Source organism: Varanus komodoensis, unplaced genomic scaffold, assembly GCF_004798865.1.
Source record: "Varanus komodoensis strain SLA01 unplaced genomic scaffold, ASM479886v1 scaffold23, whole genome shotgun sequence".
In the NCBI taxonomy this organism is placed as follows: Eukaryota; Metazoa; Chordata; class Lepidosauria; order Squamata; family Varanidae; genus Varanus; species Varanus komodoensis.
In genome coordinates this window covers 358527-381190 of record NW_025335627.1, presented here as the reverse complement: position 1 = coordinate 381190, position 22664 = coordinate 358527, and the positions used below count along the sequence as shown (strand labels likewise).

The window sequence follows — 22664 nt, the reverse complement described above, 5'->3', positions numbered from 1 at the left end:
CTTGTTGAAATCCTATATTTGAAGAGCGCAGCAGTTGCTAAGACATGCATGCATGACATTTCAAGGAAGATGAGGTTGACTGGGGTGCAATGCAGGCTTGGGTACCTGGCTGGTGACCAATAAAGAAATTGGTGCTTTGGTATACACAAAATAAGAATTCTGGAAAAGGAGAACTTCCATTCAGGATTAGACAGAGAAATTAAAAACCTGACGAGCAAATTACAGTTTCTGTTTGGGTAAATTTGCTCCTCACTAGTTGTAACCTTTTTGGGTGGGCCCTCTGCACCATGCTTTTTGCCAATGAAAACACACTTTTAAAGCAGTACTAAGTATTACAGACTGTGTGAAGTAGCTCAAACATGAAAGGTTCTTTGGTGTGGCTTCTCCCAAGGGACTATGAAATACAAGCCACTGCTTAGCATGCAATGCATGAATCAGTTTACTTGGAACCATTTCTGGAAAAGGCAAGTGCTACAAAGATAGGGTTAGCACATGGGTATTTAAGCAAGTGATCATGCACAAGAAGAAATCCATTTAATTGCAGTAGTTCCACTAAACTGAGGGCTGCTACTTCACAATAAACAATATAATTAATGCTGATTAACTTTCTTATAGATCATAGCTGCAGGCACTCAAAAGCTCAGACCCATACAAATAAAACATCTCAATCTCAAGGGTATTTAAAAATATTATATTTTATCCACTGAAACAACTTCCCACCTTGTGAAGCAAAAAAAAAAAAAAAAAAAAAAAAAAGGTCTAAATACTTTTTCAACAGACAGAGGGTTACAAGATCAGGATCTTCTCTCTATCCTGTGCCCTGACGGGAGAATATAGCGTATTCTCCCTTTCATCCATAATTTGTTTTCCTACTGATTTAGTGGCAGTGATCAGGGACAAGTATGCAGAGGCAGCATCCTGTCCTCCCCACCACTACCCTTTCCTGCTCATCTCCAAGGAGCAGCCACTGTGGAGATTTTTATGGCAGTTATGAGGAGATAGGCCAAAGGGAAGGAGTATGCCCAGATGTCCCCGTCCCACTACTAGGTCACAGGAATGTTTGTGCCCGTGGGAGGGGGAATCAGACACATCCTGTGGTCCCTGGGATGCTCTCCCAGGGACCATATGATTAGTCAGTTACATAGTAAAAAGAATTCAGTTTTGCTTTTGCCTACATTTTTCTCATCCCAATACAAAGCATTGTATTCAATTCATTGTATATTCAGGTATATACACACTGAAAGGTAAAATACCATAGCCGCCATAACAGGAATAACAGCATTTAAAAGACATGTTTTGCATTAACCATGAAGTAAATTAAAGAATTAAAAGCAAACACCAAATTATCTTCTACTTAATGAAACACAACTTACCACTTCAAAGCATGTAGCAAGCTTTAACAAAACTCTAGAATAATTATGAAGTCGTCTGACTGGCAAGAAAAACAGAGCATTTAGCATTTCCACTAATGGATAAACCTCCTCATTTGTCTCCGACAGATCCTTAAGTAATGCCTGGTTTTTGCTTAAGAAATCCCTATAAAAAAGATGCACATGTATTAGCACCTTGGCAATGCTTTCAGTATTAAAAACACAGAAATTACTATTTAAATGAGAAACTCAGTTTTTTTTAAAAGAAGCAAACCTAAGAAACATGAAAAGTTCATCCTATTGTGAAATATGAATGATTGGTAATCATTTTATAGGTTTCAATGTGTGTAACAGATTTATTTTAAGAAGCTATTTATTTATTATACTCAGTGTTTTTTTTGTAAAAAAAAAAAAAAAAAAGGTACCGGAACTCACCTCTTGGGGTCAGTCACTCTACACACACATAAACATAATGGTTGCCACTGGCAGTAAGCACTGAGCGCGCGACCACACCACCGATCCCAAGCTGAGCAGCTTCCCGAGCCGAACAGCACCCTCCCGAGCAGCGCCGACACACACGCAGCCCACAGGCACTATTTTAATGCTTTTTGCTGCCGACCTGCTATGCCCGACAGGGCAATTCACAATCACATGGAAAAATCTGTCAAAAAAAGGTGCCAGAACACTGTTCTGGTGCGTTCTATGACAAAAAAAGCTCTGATTATACTGCTCTTCCTCTGAGAAGCTCACAGCAGCTCACATGTGGTTCCCAGGTGATCCACTGTCTATGCATCTAACAGGCTTTGATCTGCTTGGCTTCAGAAACAGAAAATCCCAGGAGTGAGGCCCTCTTCCAGCCAAAGAGCCAGTTCAGTGATTGGTGGGACCAGTGATGAAGCCAGTACATGATAGAATCATACAGTTGGAAGAAGCCTAGAAGGCCACTGGGTCCAACTCCCTGCCCTATCCAGGACCCAAGATTCCCATCCAAGCCTAACCCTGCTTAGCTTTCAAGATTAGGCAGACTCAGGCATTTCAAGTTATACAGAAGCATATTATAGCTTCGATCTTTTCACTGGCAGCAACTAAGCCTTAGGAGAGGCAGCTTAACCTTTTAGAATGTGAAAAGACTTTAAAAATTGGGAAACCACCCATCAGTGGCTGAAGGAAAGGACTGGAGGCCATGGGAAGGGGGAATTTGGGGCCAGATTTTACCCTGGGCCTGAAGTTCCCTACCTATGAATACATAATAGATCTTCAGAGAATTCTTTGTTCCAGGATATAGATTACAATCTTTTGCATCAGCTATGACAATGGTGAAACAGAACAGGTTGGAGTCAAAGCCACTTAACTCTCACTTGAAAGTACTGAAGCTTAAATTAGTTAGGATTAACTTTTTAACATTGATTTCAAGGGACCCCAACCACAACCATTTTTTTCTGGCTGCAGCCCAATGTGTTTATCTATTAGAAGCAGCATGGCTCTACCAGGAACTAAATGCAGAAATTAATGTTTCTTGCTGACACTTGTTTCAACTCATGCTGCTGACATGCCTGTGTTTCCCCAGGAAACTGTATCATCATGCCTCCAAAACAGAAGGAATCTATTCAGTTCTCAGTATGATTTTTCATGATGAAGTAAGATCGAAGTAGTAAAAAGTTTGTTCAAAGGATATACTAAGATACAATACAGAATATTTTTTTTGCATTTCGCCTTCTTCTGCATTGCTAAGACTACAACTACACACTTAAGTATCACTGTATTTATACAGTTATGAAGTAAGTTAAGGTGGAAATTCGGAAAGGAACGAGCGAGACAGAGATGACAAATCAAAGCTTTGTGAACAAAGGAGAAGCTCAGGGAACTAAACAGCAGGACCACTCTACATGATTAGCAAGAGGCTGCCAGAGAAGCATCAAACACAGATACTTTGCCTAGTTTGACAATGTCTCATTTCCTAACCAGCCTGAAAAAAGTGCCCTTTTCATCAGAGCACTCCTCCTGCTCCCAGCCACAAAACTAACCATCTGGATAGTTTGCATTTTTAAAGTGCTTTGAGATCAACCCTTAGAAGTCACAACACACAAGCATCAAGGAGTATTGGAACTATCATAAGATTAAGTCTCAGGTAATATCTCAAAGGAAGTATTGCAAAGTTGCCTCAAAATGCAGAGTCCTGGCGAGTTTCTTCGTCCCTTTTAAGAGGGATTACTATACAGAGGAATAGTCACAAAGGGCCATCTGATATCATTAACCACTGACATTAGTATCTTGCAGAAAAGATCTCGCTGCCTGAATCAGTCATTCTAAACATATAACTATTATCTGCAGAAACATTCCTGCATCCTTTGAGATTCTTAATGGAACAAATGGCTAAAACACTTCAATGGCTTTCAACACACAAAATAAGAATGGAGCTACCTAATAAAACACTAACTAGCACATGAGGCCTCATTACTACATACAATAGTAACCTAGGGCCCTGTGGATGTTATTATCCACAAGTTATCAGTGCTTCTCAAAGATCCATTGTCTGTGCCAGGATTTAGGCCAAACCTTTGGTCACCCATTAAATCCGTTTCTATCAGTGTACACATTTTAATTGGAAGAATCCTTTCCTACTCCACATTTAGCAAAGCATTGGTGCTTCACAATCACATCTTCAAAGGCTTTTTCAATAGTTCCAAGGCTCCTTTAAGAATAGCAAACAACCTTTGTTTCTGGAATTCATCTGAGAAAGGAAAAAAGTAAAAAAACGGGAGTGGCAATGGTTACTGCAAGGACATGCACCTTAGATACTTAGGGTAGAGGGTTGTACTTAAGTGGTAGGGGTAAAGTTCCATCTTCAATTCCTGTATCTCCAAGCTGGGCTGGCAAAGATTCCTGCTTGAAGCCATAAACAGCTGGTGCCAGTTAGTTTTGACAGAACTAGACAAACTAATACTACAATGATCTGAATCAGTATCAGACAGCTTCCTATGCACTTACACTAACAAGTGTGGTGGGATGGAAGAAAGGAGACTAACAGGCCTGCACACTCTTGAGTAGAAAAGGTGTGGATATGGAAGGAGCACATAGGAAGCTACTGCTTTTAATGTCTTTTCAAATGCTATTCAGTTATGTACTGTGTATTAACACAGCTCAGCTAATCTGATCACCATAAAGGCTGCTGCTCCCGTTCTGGTGACGGACTCTTGAAAAGCAGCAAATTCAGTCCTCATCCTTGCTTCCTCACTTCTCTTACAACATCAGCCTTTAGGCTCTGCTAGGCTGCAGAGGAAACACAAGCAGGGAGGCTGATGGGAGACTTGTGAATGGGTAAGCTGTGGGACAGGGCTTCAACATTTCAGGCTCGTTGCCAGACAAAGCAAATAAAGATTAAGAAAAGTAATTTTCTTCATTTCTTCTGTCTGAGTTCAAAGCATTGCCTTCATATTTTAAAACATTCACCAAAGTCAACCTGCAAACTCTCTTGCCAGCTACCAATCAGCAGCAGTGTTTGGGCAAGGGGCTGGTTGCAGAAGTTCACTGGCATGGATAGAGAAGCTTGGGGTTTCCCCAGTATCTGTCATCCAGCTCATTCCCCAGGTTTGGTTTCCATAGCAGCAACTATTGTGCTCCTGCCTTGCTTGGGCAGGGAATTGCTTTGGAGACTGGTGGTAGGCGAATTCACAGCTAGTTACTTTGGAATGCCTCATAGCCCTACAATCACCCCATAGTAGGAACTAAGATCTCAGAACCTTAGTTTACTTAGCGGAGGCTAACCAATACAAGAACAAGGCATCAGTATAGTATGCAGCAGTGTTAGGTGAGCTGGAATGAGGGGCAAGGTGGGCTGGACTGGTTGTGTGTATGTTCTGGAATGTGGAGAGAGCAGGCAGGCTTTCTGTGTGAGTCTATTTCAGTATATATCTGAAATATATCACATCTCTTTCAGTGGGAGGGCCAAATTAGGCAGTTTGCTTACCTGTAACTGTCATTCTTCTAGTGGCCATCTGTGCATTCACACATTATTGGTGCTGCGTCTGAGCAGTGCCTGTAGCCGGAAAGATTTAAAGCTTTAACGGTTTTGGCGGAAATTCTGCGCCCCTCCTCCTGTATAGTATAAAGGGCAGAGTGTCTGTCATTTCCCCACTCTACTGTAGACCATCCGTTCACCCCCAGGTGGAATCAGTGAAAACAAGTTCACAGTAAATGACAGAGCAGATAGGAATGCTCAAGTAAAGCAGCATATGATATATAATATATACCTATAATATACAGGTAGAAACCATGTGGAAGAACAAAGGAAAAAGTAATTCCTATCAACCTAGTCACCAACACTGAGTGGAGCTGGCGGGTGGGTTGTATGAATGCACAGATGGCCACTCGAAGAACAATAGTTACAGGTAAGCAACCTGTCTTTCTTCATCGTGGTCTCTGTGCATCACACATTATGGGTGATCAGTAAGCTTACTACACCTGGAGGCGGGATGGTGTCATCACTGAAGAACTGAGGAGAGGACAGCACGGCCAAAAGAGCAGTCTTGCCTGGCCCGAATGTCTAGTCGGTAATGCTTGGTAAACGTGCAAGGGGTAGCCCAGGTAGCTGCCTTGCAGATGTCATGCAGTGGAATGCTGGCAGAAAAAACAGAAGAAGCAGCAACAGACCTTGTGGAATGTCCTTTAGGCAGCACAGGTAAGTCCAACTTATATAGACGATAGGAGAGTTCAATAATTTGAATGATCCACTTAGAGAGTCTCTGAGAAGTAATCGGAGACCCTTTGTTGTGTTCAGAGTATTTGACGAAAAGGCATTTAGTCTTCCTGAAAGACTCAGTCCGGGATCGACAGAACGCCAAACAGCGTCAGACATCAAGTGAATGTAGAGAATGTTCTATCGGCATCGAGGGTTTAGGAAAGAATGCTGGCAAGATGGTATCTTGATTGTTGTGGAAAGGCGAAGTGACCTTAGGAAGGAAGGTCGGGTAAGTACGAAGAACAACTTTCTCCTTGTGAAAGTTGAGATAAGGATGGTTGATTTGTAAAGCAGAGTTCATTAGCCCTCCCTGGCTGAAGTAATGGCTATAAGGAAAACCGTCTTCCAGGATAAAAGACGTAAATCCATAGTGGCTAGTGGTTAGAACAGAGGCTTGGTAAGAGCCTGAAGAACTGCTGAAAGACTCCACATCGGTACCACCAAGCAAACTGGTGGTTGGAGGTTCTGTAGTCCTTTTAAGAAGCAACAAACAAGAAAGTGTGAAAACACCAAGGAGCCAGGTATGGAGCCACGATGATGTGAAATAGCAGTGATATAAACTTTAATAGAAGAAGGCTTAAGTCCATTCTGGTGTAGAGACAGGAGAAATTGTAAAATGTTCTCAATTGAGGCTAAGTGAAGAATAAATTGGTTGGTTAATGCGAACAAAGTAAGGCGCTTCCATTTAGCTTCACAGGAGTGATGAGTAGCTGGTCTTAGAGCAGACTGAAGAATAAACTGTATGTCAGGATGGAAAGAGTCCGGATTCGACGAAGAACAAGGTACACAATGTCGAAACCAATGGACGGTCATGTCGGAGGGCTGCAAAAGAGGTGTCCAATCTGACAGGTTGGTGGTGTTGATGAGACAGCATTAGTTATCGAATGAGCCAGGTTGTAAGGTTCAAAGAATGTAGATCTGGATGTTGAATGGTGCCGCTTTGTTGAGTGAGAAGATGTGGAATCCATGGAAGATGAAGGAAAGTGTTCTTGGAGAGGTGGAGAATGGTGGGAAACCACTGTTGACAGGGCCACCAAGGTGTGATAAGAATCCCTTGGGCATCGTCTTACTTGATTTTGGCTAGAGTCTTTGTGATTAGAGGTATTGGAGGAAAAGCATAGAAGAACTTGTTTGTCCAGGGAACCATCAGTGCATCTCCGACTGAGTTTGGACCAATGCCCAACTTACTGCACGAGCAATAAGTTGTGCAGACTGAGTTGGTGTGGGTGGCAAACAGATCTATGTCTGGTGGGCCCGAGTTGGAAGAAATGTCGGCAGATCTAGCAATCCAACTCCACTCATGAGTTGTTGACATGCGTCTGCTGAGAGAGTCCGCTTCCTCATTCCAACAAGATGAATGGCAAGAGGAGTGATCCCTCTCGGAATACACCAGTCCCATAGATGGAGGGCAAGATAAGCCAGCAGGGCAGACTTTGTGCCACCCTGCTTGTTGATATAAAACAATGTAACCACATTGTCTGAAGCTATCTGGATGACTCGGTCCCGAAGGATATTCTCGAAGGACCAGAGGGCTTTGAAGACTAACAGAAGTTCCAGATAATTGATGTGTCTGGAGGTCTCATGTCCCTGCCAAGCACCCTGAGTGCAGAGGTCGGAACAGTGTGTTCACTGTCCTGTAAGGGAAGCATCGGTATAGAGTGTCAGGGCCGGCTGGTGCTGTCGAAACAGGACCCCGACAGAGAGGTTGTCCTCCACTGTCCACCATGACAGAGTCCGAAGAATGGAGGCAGGCAGTTGAAGAAGGCAATGAGGTCAGTCGTGCTGTGGGTAGAAGAGATAACTGAACTACAGCTGTAATGGTCTCATCCACAGTCTGGCATTGGGAACCACCAAGACCATGGAGGCCATATGTCCAAGCAGCTTCTGTATGGACAGCATGGAAACAGTCCAATGCATGGAAATCTGATGGATGGAGGAACGTAGCTTGTCCTTTCGAGCTTGTGGGAGAAAGGCTCGGGTGTGAAGTGAGTCAAAGTGAGATCCAATGAAGCTGATGACCTGTGAAGGAACAAGGCAGGATTTTTCAATGTTAATACATAGTCCAAGTTTGTCAAGGAGGGAACATGTGGTATCGATGGCTAATAGAAGGCCTTTCCTGAGGAGACGATCAGCCAGTCATCAAAGTCAGGGTAAACATGGATGCCCAGGAGCCATACACTTGGTGAAGATCCTTGGAGTGGTGGCGAGTCCGAAGGGAAGAACATTGTATTCAAATATATTGGCACCAACTGTGAATTGGAGCAGACGCCTATGAGCAGAGTGGATGCTAATATGAAAGTAAGAATCTTTCAAGTCCAGAGATGCAAACCAATCCTCTTTCCTCAGCAACGGAAAAATATTTTGGAGAATGGTCATCTAAACATTTTTTTGTTTTGATGAACTTAGTAGAGTGCTCCTTATGTTCCTGACCTTGGAAGGACTTGATGACAATCGAGTTCAGTCTGGGGTGTTTCAAAAGGAATGGGATGTCCTGTTCCCAAACCTTATACATTGACTCGAACCATCAAGAAGTTGGGTGTGGCTGGTTCAGAAACTGCCAGGTATCAGTCATGGCTCGCTGAAGAGTGGTAATAAGCAGCAAGGAGATGGCAGGAGTCTGTTCCTTCCTGACAATGTCGTAAAAATTGTTAGTGCTGAGATTGAAGCAATGTTGTACCTCGATCTTCAGTGACTGGCTAGTCAGGCCATCAGTTCTCTGAAGATGGAGTAGGACTCTTCCAGAGAGCCGGAACCCTGGGTGGAGATGACCGCATCTGGTGAGGTGGATGCCTGTTCCAAGTCCTTCGAATCTGAATCGTAATGATACAGGGGACCGGAGGATGAAACAACTGGAGAAGGAGGAGGCCTGGAGAGAGCAGCCACTGATGTCAAGGGAGAGTCTCTCGGAACCGGGCGAGGCATAGAGAGATGAGGGCGCACGGAAGGCCTTGGATAGTATGCGTATGGTGGGTAGTAGTCCCATGGATGTTACTGGGATGGTTTGAAGTCACCGCAGGACATTGGCACCCAGTGCTGGCTGACTTGGAGCGTGCTATTGCTGACAGGTCCGCGACTGAGGTGGAGCCCTCAGAGAAGCCTTGGGAGAAGTCGGCATTGGAGTTGGCGAACGTGCCGATGGCAGTCCAGTCTGGGATCAAGGAGGTGAGTCCTGGATCTCATCATCAGACATGGACCCTCTAACAACAGCCTCCAAGTGGTCCAGGGTAGACAGGGCTGAGAGGATGATCCTCTGAGGAGTCCCAGACGGGGTCAACTGCATGACCAACTGGATATTCGGACAGGTCGGTGTCAGGATCAAGACAGCGGTCAGAACTGAGGGCGTGGTCAAACCCAAGTCTCCTTGTGGAAGCTTGGCAAGCTTTTTCTGCTTGCACGCCGATTTGTCAGCCTTGTCTTTCTTGGCTTTTTTAGGAGCCAAAGGCTCATCGGCCAACATGTTTCCTCTTCTCCTTTTGTTTGTGGTGAGGAGAATGAGAGGAGCATTTGGCCTCTGTTGGAATCATACCATCAGCCGATGGACGAGGAGAAGGAGCAGCCACAGATGGGCCCACTGGCACGGTCTCAGCTGCGAGCTGATCAGAGGCGACCAAAGCCTGGTCCCACAAGATTTTCCACAAGCGGTTCTATTGATTCTTACGGGCCTGCCTCGTGAATACTGGCAATGGCCACACTTATCAGTCCTGTGGCCTTCCCCCAAGCAAAGAAGGCACAGGTCGTGCAGATCAGTGGGGGACATTTTAGCCTCAGACTTGGAGCACTTGCAAAAAGCTGCTTGCTGAGCCATCAAGGAAAGGAGAGGATAGCAAAGGAGAGAAAGATGTAACAAGAAAAACAATAGAAGGGGTTTTTTAATATATATAATGAGGAAAGGGAAGGGGGAAAAGGGGGAAAACTTTCTAGAAATGGGGGGGATTAGGTAGTAACAACTTGGAAAGGAGATCATAACAACAAGAAAAATAGCAAATGAAAGGGTTTATAGAAACAACGGTAAATATAGCTATGAGAGGCAGCAAAAGGCTCAAGGCACAGTGAAACAGTGGTCACAAGAAGACTGGGGAAATGGAGGGGAATCTGCCCTTTATACTATATGGGGGGAGGGGCACAGAGTTCCCACCAACACCGTTAAAGCTTTAAATCTTTCCAGCTACAGGCACTGCACAGGCACACCACCCATAATGTGTGATGCACAGAGGCCACGATGAAGAACAATTTCATATAAGCCAGATTCCAGTAGAGGGTGGAGTGAAGGCAAAAGGGGGCAGAGGCAAAACTATCAGCTGTATTTTAGCTTCGAGCTCTTACTGCATATGGGGAAGCATTTCAGTTTTTTAGGATGGGGGAAAAGTGCACAAAAGCTAGGAGATCACCAAATTATTGGTGATCAGAGGAAAATTGGTGGGGTCAAGGAAAGGGGCATAATCCTTTGAGCCATGCAAGTTCAGGCAGGCTGGATTTAGCCTCTGGGTCTGAGGTTCAACAGGTTTGTGGTATATACCTGCCTTAGTTCTGGAATTAGTACTTGGGAGAGAGACTGGCTGGATACAGGTATCTGTGTAATGGCCTGGAGACAGGGAGAGGCCAGTCATCTTCCTGGCAACCAAGTCAAAATTTGTAGATCTCCACATAGTGATTGTTTTCATAGCATTCTAAAATGCACTAAAAATTCATCTGACAGTTGCTCTGAGAACATTTTAAGCTGAAAAGCTGCCAAGGGTGCAATCCTGTGCATAGTTGAGAACAGAAAAGCAACCTACAACTCACAGCATAGTCTAAGCTGTCATGTCTAAAGAGGCCTCGGACTGTGCCCTAAAACTATTAAGTATTCCATGGCATGCACTGATTGCATAATGACGTGACTAGATGACATGCCTTTTCCTGATGGTTTCCTACCATCACTGGCCTATCGAAAACACCCAGGCATCACCTTCAACCCGTTGCCACAGCAAATATGAATGTCAGAACATTTAGGAAGCAGACAAAGAAACACTTCACGGCTTTTGCTGTCATTTAAGAAGAGAGGAATCCAGAGGAAGCACCAGTCTGGCCAAGTTAAGCACCAAATTTTTAGGAATGTGGAAGCTATTCTCTTCTTTAGGTGGCACTATGCAGCATTAATGCACACTGCAGTAGTGCCTACTAATGGATCTACACACAGTGGTATCGGTCATTCAACAAGCTTTCAAAAATTACTGCAACAACAGATTAAACTTACATTGCTGGTTTGGCGAGAAGTGCAAATCCTCCCATCACCAAAAAATTTGTTAAGGAAGTGCAATACCTTAAAAAAAAAATAACAACAACACTGAAGAGTGAGAATAGGCTGGACGTAACATTTAAATGAACCTCATACATACATGGGAACTGAGGAACAAATACATGAAGCCACTTTGGCCAACTTGAAAAGCTTAACCCCCTCCACACATACAGAAGATCCTCTCCTTGCCCAAGAACTTGCACAAAGTTAACGAGAGGGAAGTTCACAGTGCAGGCCCCTCCTATATGTTGCCCCAGGGTGCATTGCATTATCAGAACTCTGGAAGAAAAAGCTGAGTTCCACTGGCTCCCACCCAACAAAGGTGAACCAAAAATATACACTGTATCCCCTTGAAGTAATGGAAAAGTAAGGAAGCTTTTGTATAATGCCCATGCCAACAGGGTTTGCACAACAGGCATCTGAAATGAAAAGAAATGTTACAATTTGACTTCTTGGCAGACTGCATCTTTCAAGTGAATGATAAATGGCTAAAATGAAATATTATTAATTGTCTTCATTTCATTCATTTACGCACAACACTATAATTACATGTATGCAATTAAAATGCCTCTTTCTTCCATCCCAGAATGTAGCCATGTGACTTGAAAGTTTCCAAGAGGGAAGATTTAAAATGGTCATCCCCATCTGCACTCTGCAGACTTTGCTTTGGGATACTGCTCAACAGTCTTACAGTACAAGTACAGTACAGTGCAGTACAATTCAGAGGATGATAAAAGTAATGCTTCAAATGATTTTTTCCCATCTCATTTTTAATAACTCATTCTATTTTCAAACATTGTTTGTCTTGATATAATAAATCTACAATAAATAAAAAGGAGAAAATTAGATACTTGCTCGGTATAACTTTCTAAGAAGAGGCTTGAATGCTTCAGGATGGCCAAATTCTTTGCCTCCTTTAACCCCTGAAGAAAGCTAGTCAAAGAGGCTCCATGCTGACCAATTAGGTAACACAACTTGCTGAAGGTACTTGCCATTTCCTGCAGCAGCTGGACAGTTACTGCAGCACCTAAGTTATCTGCAAGAGAGACAAACAAATGATGATGTACAAAAATACTACAAGGTGGCAACATTATGGTTTCAACAAATCAGGAGCAAGAGTTAATCTATACTAACAAGCCACTCAACATTTTAAACACACATTTTGAAGAATCACACTGACTGGTGAGCAATTCAGGCTCTTCTTGCAAAAGGAAGCCACACATCACTTGAGTCGGTTAGAAAAAGGATCATCAATACTTGGAGCACTTTACACTAGGGACTCCAGGCAGTTTTGCTCCCACACAAGGCAGTTAAGTATGTCTGACTGGACATGGGAGGGTAGTTTTGAAGAGCAGCAAGAGACCAGAATGAATGAGAAGCCTGGGGGAGACTCTGGAAGAAGAGAGAATTCTGAGTGGCCACGAAGAAGGTGGCAGGAGTCACCTGAAGTTTGGAGACCAGCCATGGAAACAGTGAATAAGTGAGTTCAAAGATACTGCTTCTGTGTAGACTCTATCATGCAGGGCTGCCAGCTGAACCCTAAAGCTCACTTGGCAGGGGAGTTATGGTGTATTACATATAAAAGGAACAATGTCATGGCTTGGAACAGCAGGCGATGCAGCACTGTGCTAGAGGGTGAGCAAAGGAAGCTTGCAGTTCTTCTCTTATCTGAAACTGAAACAAACACAATGCATGGCAGGGGGTTGGAGAAGAAGATCTGATTGCAGAGATTTGGGTGCACAGCAAAGCAAGATTACCAATGGCAGTCTTTTCCAAGAAAATGAAAACAACAGGAAGTTGCGTTGAGAACTTTAAATGAAGTCAAATACAGACAATAATGCTGTGAAAAGATCTCTTACCTAAGCCCAAGAGGGGTCTGAGGACTTGTGATTTTATAGCGCTCAGTTTGGAATAAAATTGTCTCTCCATTGAAGCCAACTCATGCAGACTAGCAATATATCCCATAATGTTTTTGTCCACTAATGCCAAACAGTTACTTCCACCTGCAACTGCGTTGCTAATATACCCTAGCTGGAGGAAAGAGAAATTGTTTTACAATCCCCTGAACCCAATCCAGTTAACTCTAACCAATCTCTTCTAGCTTAAATAACTACATGCTTAATACAAACACATGATCCAAACATATTTATAAATATCAACTGAGCTTATTTCCATGCATTTTGCAGTCTAATCTTAAAATCTGTGTTTATATTGTGTAGCCAGAAATCATGACATTGGCAGCATAAGAACACATTCCAATATTAACACGAGAGATTTATTTTATCAGCCCAGTTGAGATGATGGCATAACTGTGGTTCAATAAACTCTGACTGCACACTCCTTCCTCACTCCTCCAGTACTTATATACTGGCTTGTTAAACCAGAGTTTCCTCTGAGATTCAAAGGGATCTGATCACCTTCTTCAAAAGACTCCAGCATTTCCCTCGTGCTGTTGCATATACCTATAACTACTTGTCAAAACAACCTGTGTGAAGCTGCTTTTCTTACAATCTTCAAACTCCTCCTTAAAGCCAGTCTTTTCCACATGGCCTTTGGTTCAACTCCTAGTCCCCATGCTCTACTGCAGGGTCCTCAAACTTTTTCGATAGGGGGCCAGCTGAAAGGTGGCGGCTACACGTGCGGGCCGGTGAGGTGAGGGTGGTGAGGTGCCATTGGGCACGCGCGGCGGTGGCTTGCTTGCTCAGAGACCATCTCCGATCGAGCGAGCCACCACCTCCCCCCCGCACTAGGAGGCGGCAGCAGTGAGTGCACGCATACATGAGGCAGGCAGCGGCGACTTGCTCGCTCGGAGACCATCTCCAAGCGAGCATGCCACCACTTCCCCGCCCGCACAGCAAGTGTGCACGCGGGTGGCAAGCGGTGGCACGGGCCGGATGAATGGCCATGGTGGGCACCCATGGTTTGAGCACCCATGCTCTACTGCAACCTTCCTCAAATTATTGTCCTCCAAATACATTGGAATGCAACTCCCATAATTCCTTGCCCACGTGGTCAATGGCTTGTCAGACTGCCAAAGCCCATGCTGGCTGGGAATTATATGCAGTCCAATGCATCCAAAAGGTAACAGATTGGGAAAGGCTGCTTTATTTCAACAAAGAAAGGTTACCTAAACATAGAATCAAACACAGACTGGAAAACTATAAAATCTTCTTCCTTTGACTCCCAGTATTGAGATAGTCTCAATTTTGCTGATATCAGTAAATTTCATGTGATCTTTCCTTATATTCATATTTGAAGGCACTCCTGACCATCATTTTGCCAAGCACTGAAAACCATATCTGGATACCCAGTAAAGGATGCCATATATAATTAAAAAATCACAGGCTCAGTATTTTTGAAAACTTCCAGACCTTGTTTAGCTTGGTCCTCACCTTCATGCCTAAAATAATTGCTACAAAGAAACCTCCTATGTGATCTGAAAATCACAGACATGACTACTGTTTTTATTTCTGAGCAAGACAGTAGGACCATTACTCTAGATAAGTTTTGTCACAAAAATTTCCTGGAGGAATTGTTTCTTTTAAAAATCTGGAGGACATGAATAAGTTTGTTGACAGAAAGTGAATAATTTGGTGAAGTTGGTCGATATCTACTGTTCCTAATAAACAGTCAAATGCTATGAAATAAACTTTCTTCAGAATTACATGGGCAGTCAATTTTAATTCATAGTCAGCCAACATCAGATGGATAACTTCATGTACTGAGTAGACCACCTTTGCTTCTTTACCCATTTGCCTAAGCCTAGTAAGAAGTCGATAGTTTGGTCTCAAACGTACTTCTAAAATAAGATCCACACATGTACATGATATAACATGCAACTACGTTGTTGTTAGTGGAAGACTATAGCTTTGGCTCCTTAAAAGACAGAGGCTAGTGCAAACACTGCAATGAAAGACTTACAAGCCATAGCAGATTCTGAAGGACACATCCAAGACCAACCACTATGGACCACAGGTGAGTATGCAAAATACCACATGCAGGTCCCAGATGTTAAGCTGGTCAGTGGGTGAACTCAACACCCAAGAGGAACTTAATGGTTAACACTTTGACTGGTGATTGCACTTCCAGTATGCTCCACTGAAAGAAGTCACCATTTGTCTTTCCTCTGCAATATTGCAAAGGAAACATGAAAAATGCAACTCCCATGGTTTGTGGCACCTGGGATGTAGCCACTGCAACATTACTGAAGGCCAAATGGCGCAAAATCACAAGGCCTCACTCCATTAGAAGCTAACAGCTTCTAAGAGGTAAGTTTTGATAGGAAAAAGAAGGGCAGGGAGGTCTGTTGCTGAGATGAATCAATGATAAAACATATCTGCCTTTTCATCAGGTTTGCATTCAATTTGAAAAGGGGGGCAAGGAAAACATTCAAGCTCACACCTTTCCAAATTCCCCCACTACTAAACATCCTACCACCATGAGTTAAAATTCTTTGGGAACACAAAACAGCATATACAGAATACAATTACCTTACTACAGTTTAGCAATGGTGTTGGACTCTTTGGGCAACTATCTTCAGATGAAACGTCTTTCCTGTCTTCTCGACCGCTATAATATAACAAAGGCTGAAAATCTTCTCCATCTGCTAGGAATAGTGAATAATCTGGACCTGCTGCTACATTCCAGATACTATTGTCACTGCATACCTGGAAGGAATACAAACATGCACAATTGCAAAAAGTGAAGGCATTATTACAAAGGATAAAAGGAAATCTTTTTTACAACAAAGATGTTATTCCAACACAACAGGGCAAGGGTTAGATATTCATCATGTCAAAATTTGGCAGCTATTTAAAGCAAATAGAGAGTAGTCTCAGTTAATCTGGCTGAGCTAACTGGAAAAAAATGATCATATTAATCATAACTGCACTGGTTTCAATTGTGAAATCACTATTCAAGTATTTGGAAAGATTTTTGACCTTGCACATTGTTTCTTTGCTTAAACCCATTGGCTTCAGTGTGATTTCAGTACCTGGTATGCATAATTGCAAGACTTCTGGTTTAATTACCAACATGCAGGCTTCCACACTGTCTGACAAGTGTATTAAGTTCATTTGTTCCACCCAACCTTCAGAGACCCAGAGCAACAGCGGCAAACTGTGCCCACTCCACAGAGAGAGGGAAGAATCAGGGATTATTTGACAACTGTGGAGATACAGGGCCATATATATAAGCCCCACTACACTAGAAAGCATGGAGGGGACCATCTGGCTGCTACACTTCGGAGCACTCCCCAAATGCCTGAGAAAGGGAGCAGCCAAATAAAATCCAGCCTTCTTTTTCAGAGCCAGAGAATCTTGCTGATGTGCTTGAAAGCCCCAGCATCTTCTTCAGCTCTGCTCTAGTCAGTAAAAGCAGAGATCATCCCAATGCACTGGGCTTCCATGGACCTCTGAAATCCAACTGCAGGGCTGATCCTCATCCAGATCTCTGGCTCCAAACTGCACCGAAGGGCTGGGAAAGACTGGCTCTCCCTTCCCCATTCTTCCTCAGTTTTGCATGTAGGAGTTATGGAGAGGAGCAAGAGATTGCACAGGAAGAAGATCCAGTCCACTGGATCAAAGGGCTGAATCCAAAATCAAAATGTGCTGGCCACTGTCAATGGCCATGATGCAGAAAAGTGTTATTTTAACAAGAACATGGGCATCAAACTTAATCAAGCATCTTTAATCTGGGAGGAATATTGAAAAGTTACCTTCGCAAGACGAGGGACTGTAGTTGGAGAACTGAAATGACTAAGTTGTCCAAAGGTATTACTGCCCCATGAATACACCTGTGTAAAAATGTTCGGAAGAAGTGGGGAGGTAGGTGAATAGCCACCTTAGCATGATAAAGCCAGTGACAGTAAAATAGAACATGGCATAACCTGAATTGATACCAGTCCATCTAGACAGGGAACCACTTAAGACATCCCTCCACCCCTGCAGTACCCAATAACCACAAGCAGAGGCTGGATGCAGACATCACAACAAGCAGCCCTTTGTGGATACCACTGTTTGCATTTTTTTTTTCCTTCAACCTACCAGTCAGATGATCAGACTCACAGTGGCAAGTCTCTTGCTTCCTACCATCTCCTTTCTTTTCAGTACTCCAGGCAGACAATGCAAGGAGTAATGACCATCCTTTCTTTGATCACAAGCTGAGTTTGGCTCACTTGTCAGTCTCTGTTGGGCAAACGGGGTTCATGCCCTGAAGCACAGCAGAGGAATGAGGGGGCTGATAAGGCACCCCAGCTTCCTGCTCCAGAGGTGACTGCTGGGGGGCAGAGTGCCTAATCCATGCTTGGGTAAATGAGGTGGGGCAATCAGCCGGGCACCACCACAGAAAGGGGCAGCGCTGTTCAACTGATTCCCCATGCGCCACCCTACATGTGCACACAGGAGAGGGGAGAATCAGCTAGCTGGCTGAGCCTGGCTGATGGCAGCCCTGCTCAGCTGATTCCCCCCTGCTGCCCCTTTCCCCAATCTAGTGTCCACACGAGCACCTTCCTTGCAAGTAGCACCGACAAGGGGGAGGCAGCAATTGCCTCCCTTTCCTTTCCCACTTGCCAACTTGCCTCATCCCCAACACGGTACCCACAGCAAGCAGAAGTGAGAAAGCAGGGATGTGTGTGAAAATTAGCTAAACGGCACTGCACTTTTCAGCAGTACTGCCTGGCAGATCAACTGCTCCTGCCTCAGAGAAGACAAAGCAGACAAAACACAGAAGGGTATTAGGCCTGGGAAGACTGCTTTGGCAAGTGAGAACAAACCTTGATCAGAACCCTTTCCTGACAATGCTGTATCCATCTGATTCTCTTTCCATCCTCCACCATTCTTGCAGATGTTGGAGGAATCCTTGCAGATCTCTGGCTTCACTCCCCCCCCCCCCCATTTTTCTCCCCTTCCCGCCTTCTGCATGCCCCTTAGCCAATGGTACCCTACTTCCTGGCATTTCTGCCACCATTTCTTCTCTGTGTTTTTCCTCTTCCTAGTTCCTGCCAGCTCATTCAGAGGGAAAGCAGCAAACCAGCACTGTTCCCATTAAGCACTGATGTCAGGCAGGGAAGAACACTGCCAGAGAGGACAAGCCAGACTAAAAACCATCTGGGAGTCCACAGTCTGCCAACAATCCACCAGATGGCCTCCCTGCTTCAGATGTGTAGAGCACACCCTTTCTACATTTCAGCAGAACTTGTTGTATAGATGTGTAGTCTATGGAAAAGGAATCCAAGCTCATTTCATACACTGTTCAAATTCCCGTTCAAGAAAGTAAAAGGAAACATTGAAAATTGGAGTGCGACTTGGCAAACAAAATAAGCCAAATGAAATACGCTCTCAAACTAAAAGCTGCAAGCAACATTTTATTTCCATACCTGTGATTTGGCAGTGAGTGCCAAGGAGTGCTGGCCACCAGCAGACAAATGAATTACTTCTTTACCATCAAGACTTTTTACACACAGTGGCTGAAGCCTGTGAACTCACAGAATGAAATTGGGGTTTTTGATATGAATAGGCACAGTGCATGACATTTCATTTATTTATTTATATATATTGAGAGAGAGAGAGAGAGAGAGAGAGAGAGAGAGAGAGAGAGAGAGAGAGAGAGAGAGATTTAACCTATTTAAATATATTTTTAAATATAGATAAAAAGTGCCAATCTTGATCATAAATTCTGCCTTTTTAAAGAGATGGCCCTCATATATTGAAGCATTCAGCACACGGTGGAAGTTTATAATCAAACTACTCTCTTCTGTAACTGTTTATGGCATGGATCCTCAAACTACAGCCCACCATACTCATTTATCCAGCCTGCCTCAGAGCCTTTGGACTCCCTTGGAGAAAACGATCTCCGAGCAAGTCCGAAAGCTCTGAGCCGGCGCAGGCATCAGAGAGCCAGCACACCTGCCAAATTGTAACACTCAACTGCGAGTGCACCAGCTCCCCCCACCTCACTGCACGCATATACAGAGCAGGAATATGGAGCGGGAAACAGAAAAGAGGAGGGCAAAAAAAAAAAAAAAGAGAGGAGAAGACAAAGATGAAGAAACTAAAAAAGGATTGAAGGTAAGAAAAATATAACCGTTTAAATCTATTTTTAATTATGTGAGCCACATCTCTGGGCTGAAGGCCAAGCCACAGTTGCCTCACCGAGCCTGGGGCGGACAGGCTGAGGCGGAGCAGGGCCGCAGCTCCTGTGCCTCTGCCGCAGCCTTCCCCAAGAAGGCGCCACTGCCAAGCGGCTGCCATGTTTCCCACCCGTGGCAGGGAAAGGCAGGAGGCACCCTGCTCAGCCAGCCACGGCCCTCGACTTCCCTTGCCTTGGAAAGAAGCCCTTACCTCCCTCCTTGCAGCCCTCTCCCCGCCAGGGGAGATGCTCTGCACTCACCTCTCCTGCCTCCCGCTCCCTTGGAAGCGGATGCCGGCGAGGACTATAATTTCCATCATAACCAGCATGGCCAATGGAAGTTGTTGTCCAACTCATCTAGACAATACCAGTTTTGGCAAGATTGCACTTAAAATATGGTAGTCATTAGCGCTGCATCCAAATACAGTCATTGTATATCGTGGGAATTGTTCTGGGCTGACTTGCTTCAAATACTAAGAGTGACATTAATAGTATTTATCCTCAGTATTTTTGCTTCATTCTTTGTGAATGCCAGTTGCAGTCATCAGCTACATTATACAAAATACTATATTTAGTGCCTTGGCTGTGTTATAGCTATGTACCTTGAATATGGACATGCTCGTCCCCACCTCATCTTGGGCTTCTACTGCAGTCCAAGGGAGTGGAGCAAACATTTTTAAATTTTTTTTTTTAATTTTAAGTAATTTTAATGTGCAGTGAGCGTAGGAATTCGTTCATATTTTTTTCATACTATAGTCCACCCCACGCAACAGGCTGAGGGACAGTGAACTGGCCCCCTGTTTAAAAAATCTGAGGACCCCTGGTCTATGGGCACAGAATAGCATTCCTCACCTAGGCAAGACATCACCATGTCCAAGTTGTCCTTCTTTTCCCTTTCCCCAACTCCACACCTCAGTTCGTAAAGATGGGAGAAGAGCATCAGCTTCACCACTGTAAGTTGGTGTGAGGGCCACCGTCCTCAATTTTGTTCGTCCTACTTTCCTCAAGAGCCTTGGGGAAACTTTGGAAAATAAGAAAAAATCCTTAGAACACAGAAGTTAGATATCTCATTTCTTAGGTTTCAGAGTTTCTAAATAAAGAGAAAAGATTCACAGTCACTTTGCATAGAAGTACATGAGGAATGGCCATGAAAAGACACCTGAGCTACTTGCTAAAAGCACAGACCTAGTTTGCATGATCAAAACAGTCCAAGGTGGCGCATTTAAGTCATGGTGAACTACAGTGTATCAGATGTGGCTTGTGAATATTCTGTACTGTCCAAAAGCAGAGACTGTGGACTATGCAAGAGTTAAGCAAACTTCAGCACAACCCATGTTTCCTGAGTTTGGATGACAAGACAAGCTGCAGCTTGGGCTTGAATATTCAAAATGGCTGCCAACACTCTACTTAAATGTATGAATCAGCCTACTATCTTTAATTACAGCATTCTCTCTCATGCCAGTATTTTCAGGATGCCCACATGTCACCCCAGGCCAATTTATCCAGAATAAAGCCCAAAATTAAAAACAAAAACTCCAAAGCTATATCCACATCTCAGATTTCATCACGGAGTAGCTATTTTCTATGAGGTGTCCAATTTTGCTCTCTGAGAATGCAATGGGGTTGGTGGGTCTGAGGAAACATCATGTTCCTGAAACTGCCATGTACATATAGGGAGTTTTACTAATACTTGGATAGCTAATCAGAGAATGCAAGTGGTCCTCCGCCAACCCCAACAAAGAGGAATCTTTCCCATGTTAGTCGGCCATGTGTTTGAAAGGAAACTGTATCACACCTAGCACACAGTAACAACAATAAGCACTTGTTCCTACTTTGAAATGCTACTTTGTCTGAAGAAACATAATCTGTGTTAAAGGAAAGAGTCAGGGGCTGTACCTTTTATTAGTCTGTTGCTCACCTATCACATCATTAAGGTATACAGAGTATCCTCAGGTACATTCTTAAAACTAAAGGGGAATAATAAGGAATGCAGTAAATACAGGAAGTTTTACATCAAAACTTGCCTCAGAGTGCATAGGAAAGTAAGAATATGAATTAATTTTCTTCCTACCATTCTTACCAAACAAAATGTAGATCTGACTCAGCAATTCATAATTCAAAGCAATGCACTTGGGTAAATATTTTAAAACTTTTCACATATTAAAAGAGCTGCATAACTGAATTTCTGGCCTCTGCCTTTGGATTTCATCAGTTTCAAAGGAAATCAAATGTTTGGGTTATCTTCTTCTGTATGCAAGTGGAAAGACTGGCATAATAAGTACAACTATTAATCTCAAAAATGCACTCACTGTTATTACTTCATTAAGTACGTTTCCTTCCACTCCCTGTTTAGTCTGACTGACAGCAGTTACTTGGCATTGCTATCACACTGGACCTGTTCACACACAAAAATAATCCAGCATAGCTTGTTTAAATTATCATGCCTACTGGATGAAATTTCCATAATTAATGCTCAGACAGAGTTTCCCGGAGAGGAAAACAGGCTTCCAACAACACATGGTTTATTGGAGAGTTCTTTCCCTCTCCAAGCCATGCACCCAGACTTGGACAACCTATCAAACTACATTCAGTCTTTCCGGGCACAGCACTACCTGCACTATCTCTTAGTATAGCTAGCCCTTCTACTGTGTTGCTGGCTAGGGAAGAGAGCTCACAAGGGAAGCACACGTCCAAGGGACAGAACTGGGAAGTGACTACAGTGCATATACAGCATTACCTAAAAACACCCAAGGACAAAGCGCTTAAAAGGAAGAGGGCAGTAGCAAGAGAGTCACAGAATCCAAATTGGTACTCAAATGGAAGTAACAATATTCAAACAAGAAAAGGATTGGCTAACGATAGAGCTAAGCCACCAAAGGACAATAATAACAGCAGACAACAGTTCGATCTATAGCAGGATAAGGAACCTGTGGCCCTACAGATGTTTAAATATAATTCCCATCAACTCTGATCATAGGCCAAGCTTGCTGAGGCTGACAGGCATTCGTATCCAACAACTTCTGGATGGCCACAGGTTCTCTGTGAAACAATATAAAATGAGCCACATCCTCATTAAGTATTACTTTTAAATATATTAGATCCTTGTTACTTTGAAACATGATTGTTCTCTTTGACCATACCACCTTTCCTTTAA

The 22664-nt window shown here is 43.6% G+C and overlaps 1 protein-coding gene across 4 annotated transcripts in view; it reads right to left on the bottom strand.

The window, feature by feature from the left end:
* ALS2 (alsin Rho guanine nucleotide exchange factor ALS2) overlaps window positions 1-22664 on the bottom strand; it is a 70291-nt gene that overhangs the window by 35642 nt on the left and 11985 nt on the right. For all 4 annotated transcript variants that reach the window (XR_006414883.1, XM_044431714.1, XM_044431715.1 and 1 more), the window contains 8 exons: window positions 20363-20531; window positions 18759-18855; window positions 17100-17177; window positions 15874-16050; window positions 13243-13414; window positions 12239-12419; window positions 11342-11407; window positions 1374-1536 (listed from right to left, as the gene is read on the bottom strand). Coding sequence is in view for 3 of the 4 variants with exons in the window: in XM_044431714.1 (XP_044287649.1) it covers window positions 1374-1536; window positions 11342-11407; window positions 12239-12419; window positions 13243-13414; window positions 15874-16050; window positions 17100-17177; window positions 18759-18855; window positions 20363-20531 (1103 nt within the window). In the remaining variant the exon portion in view is untranslated. The remainder of the gene's footprint in view (window positions 1-1373; window positions 1537-11341; window positions 11408-12238; window positions 12420-13242; window positions 13415-15873; window positions 16051-17099; window positions 17178-18758; window positions 18856-20362; window positions 20532-22664) is intronic.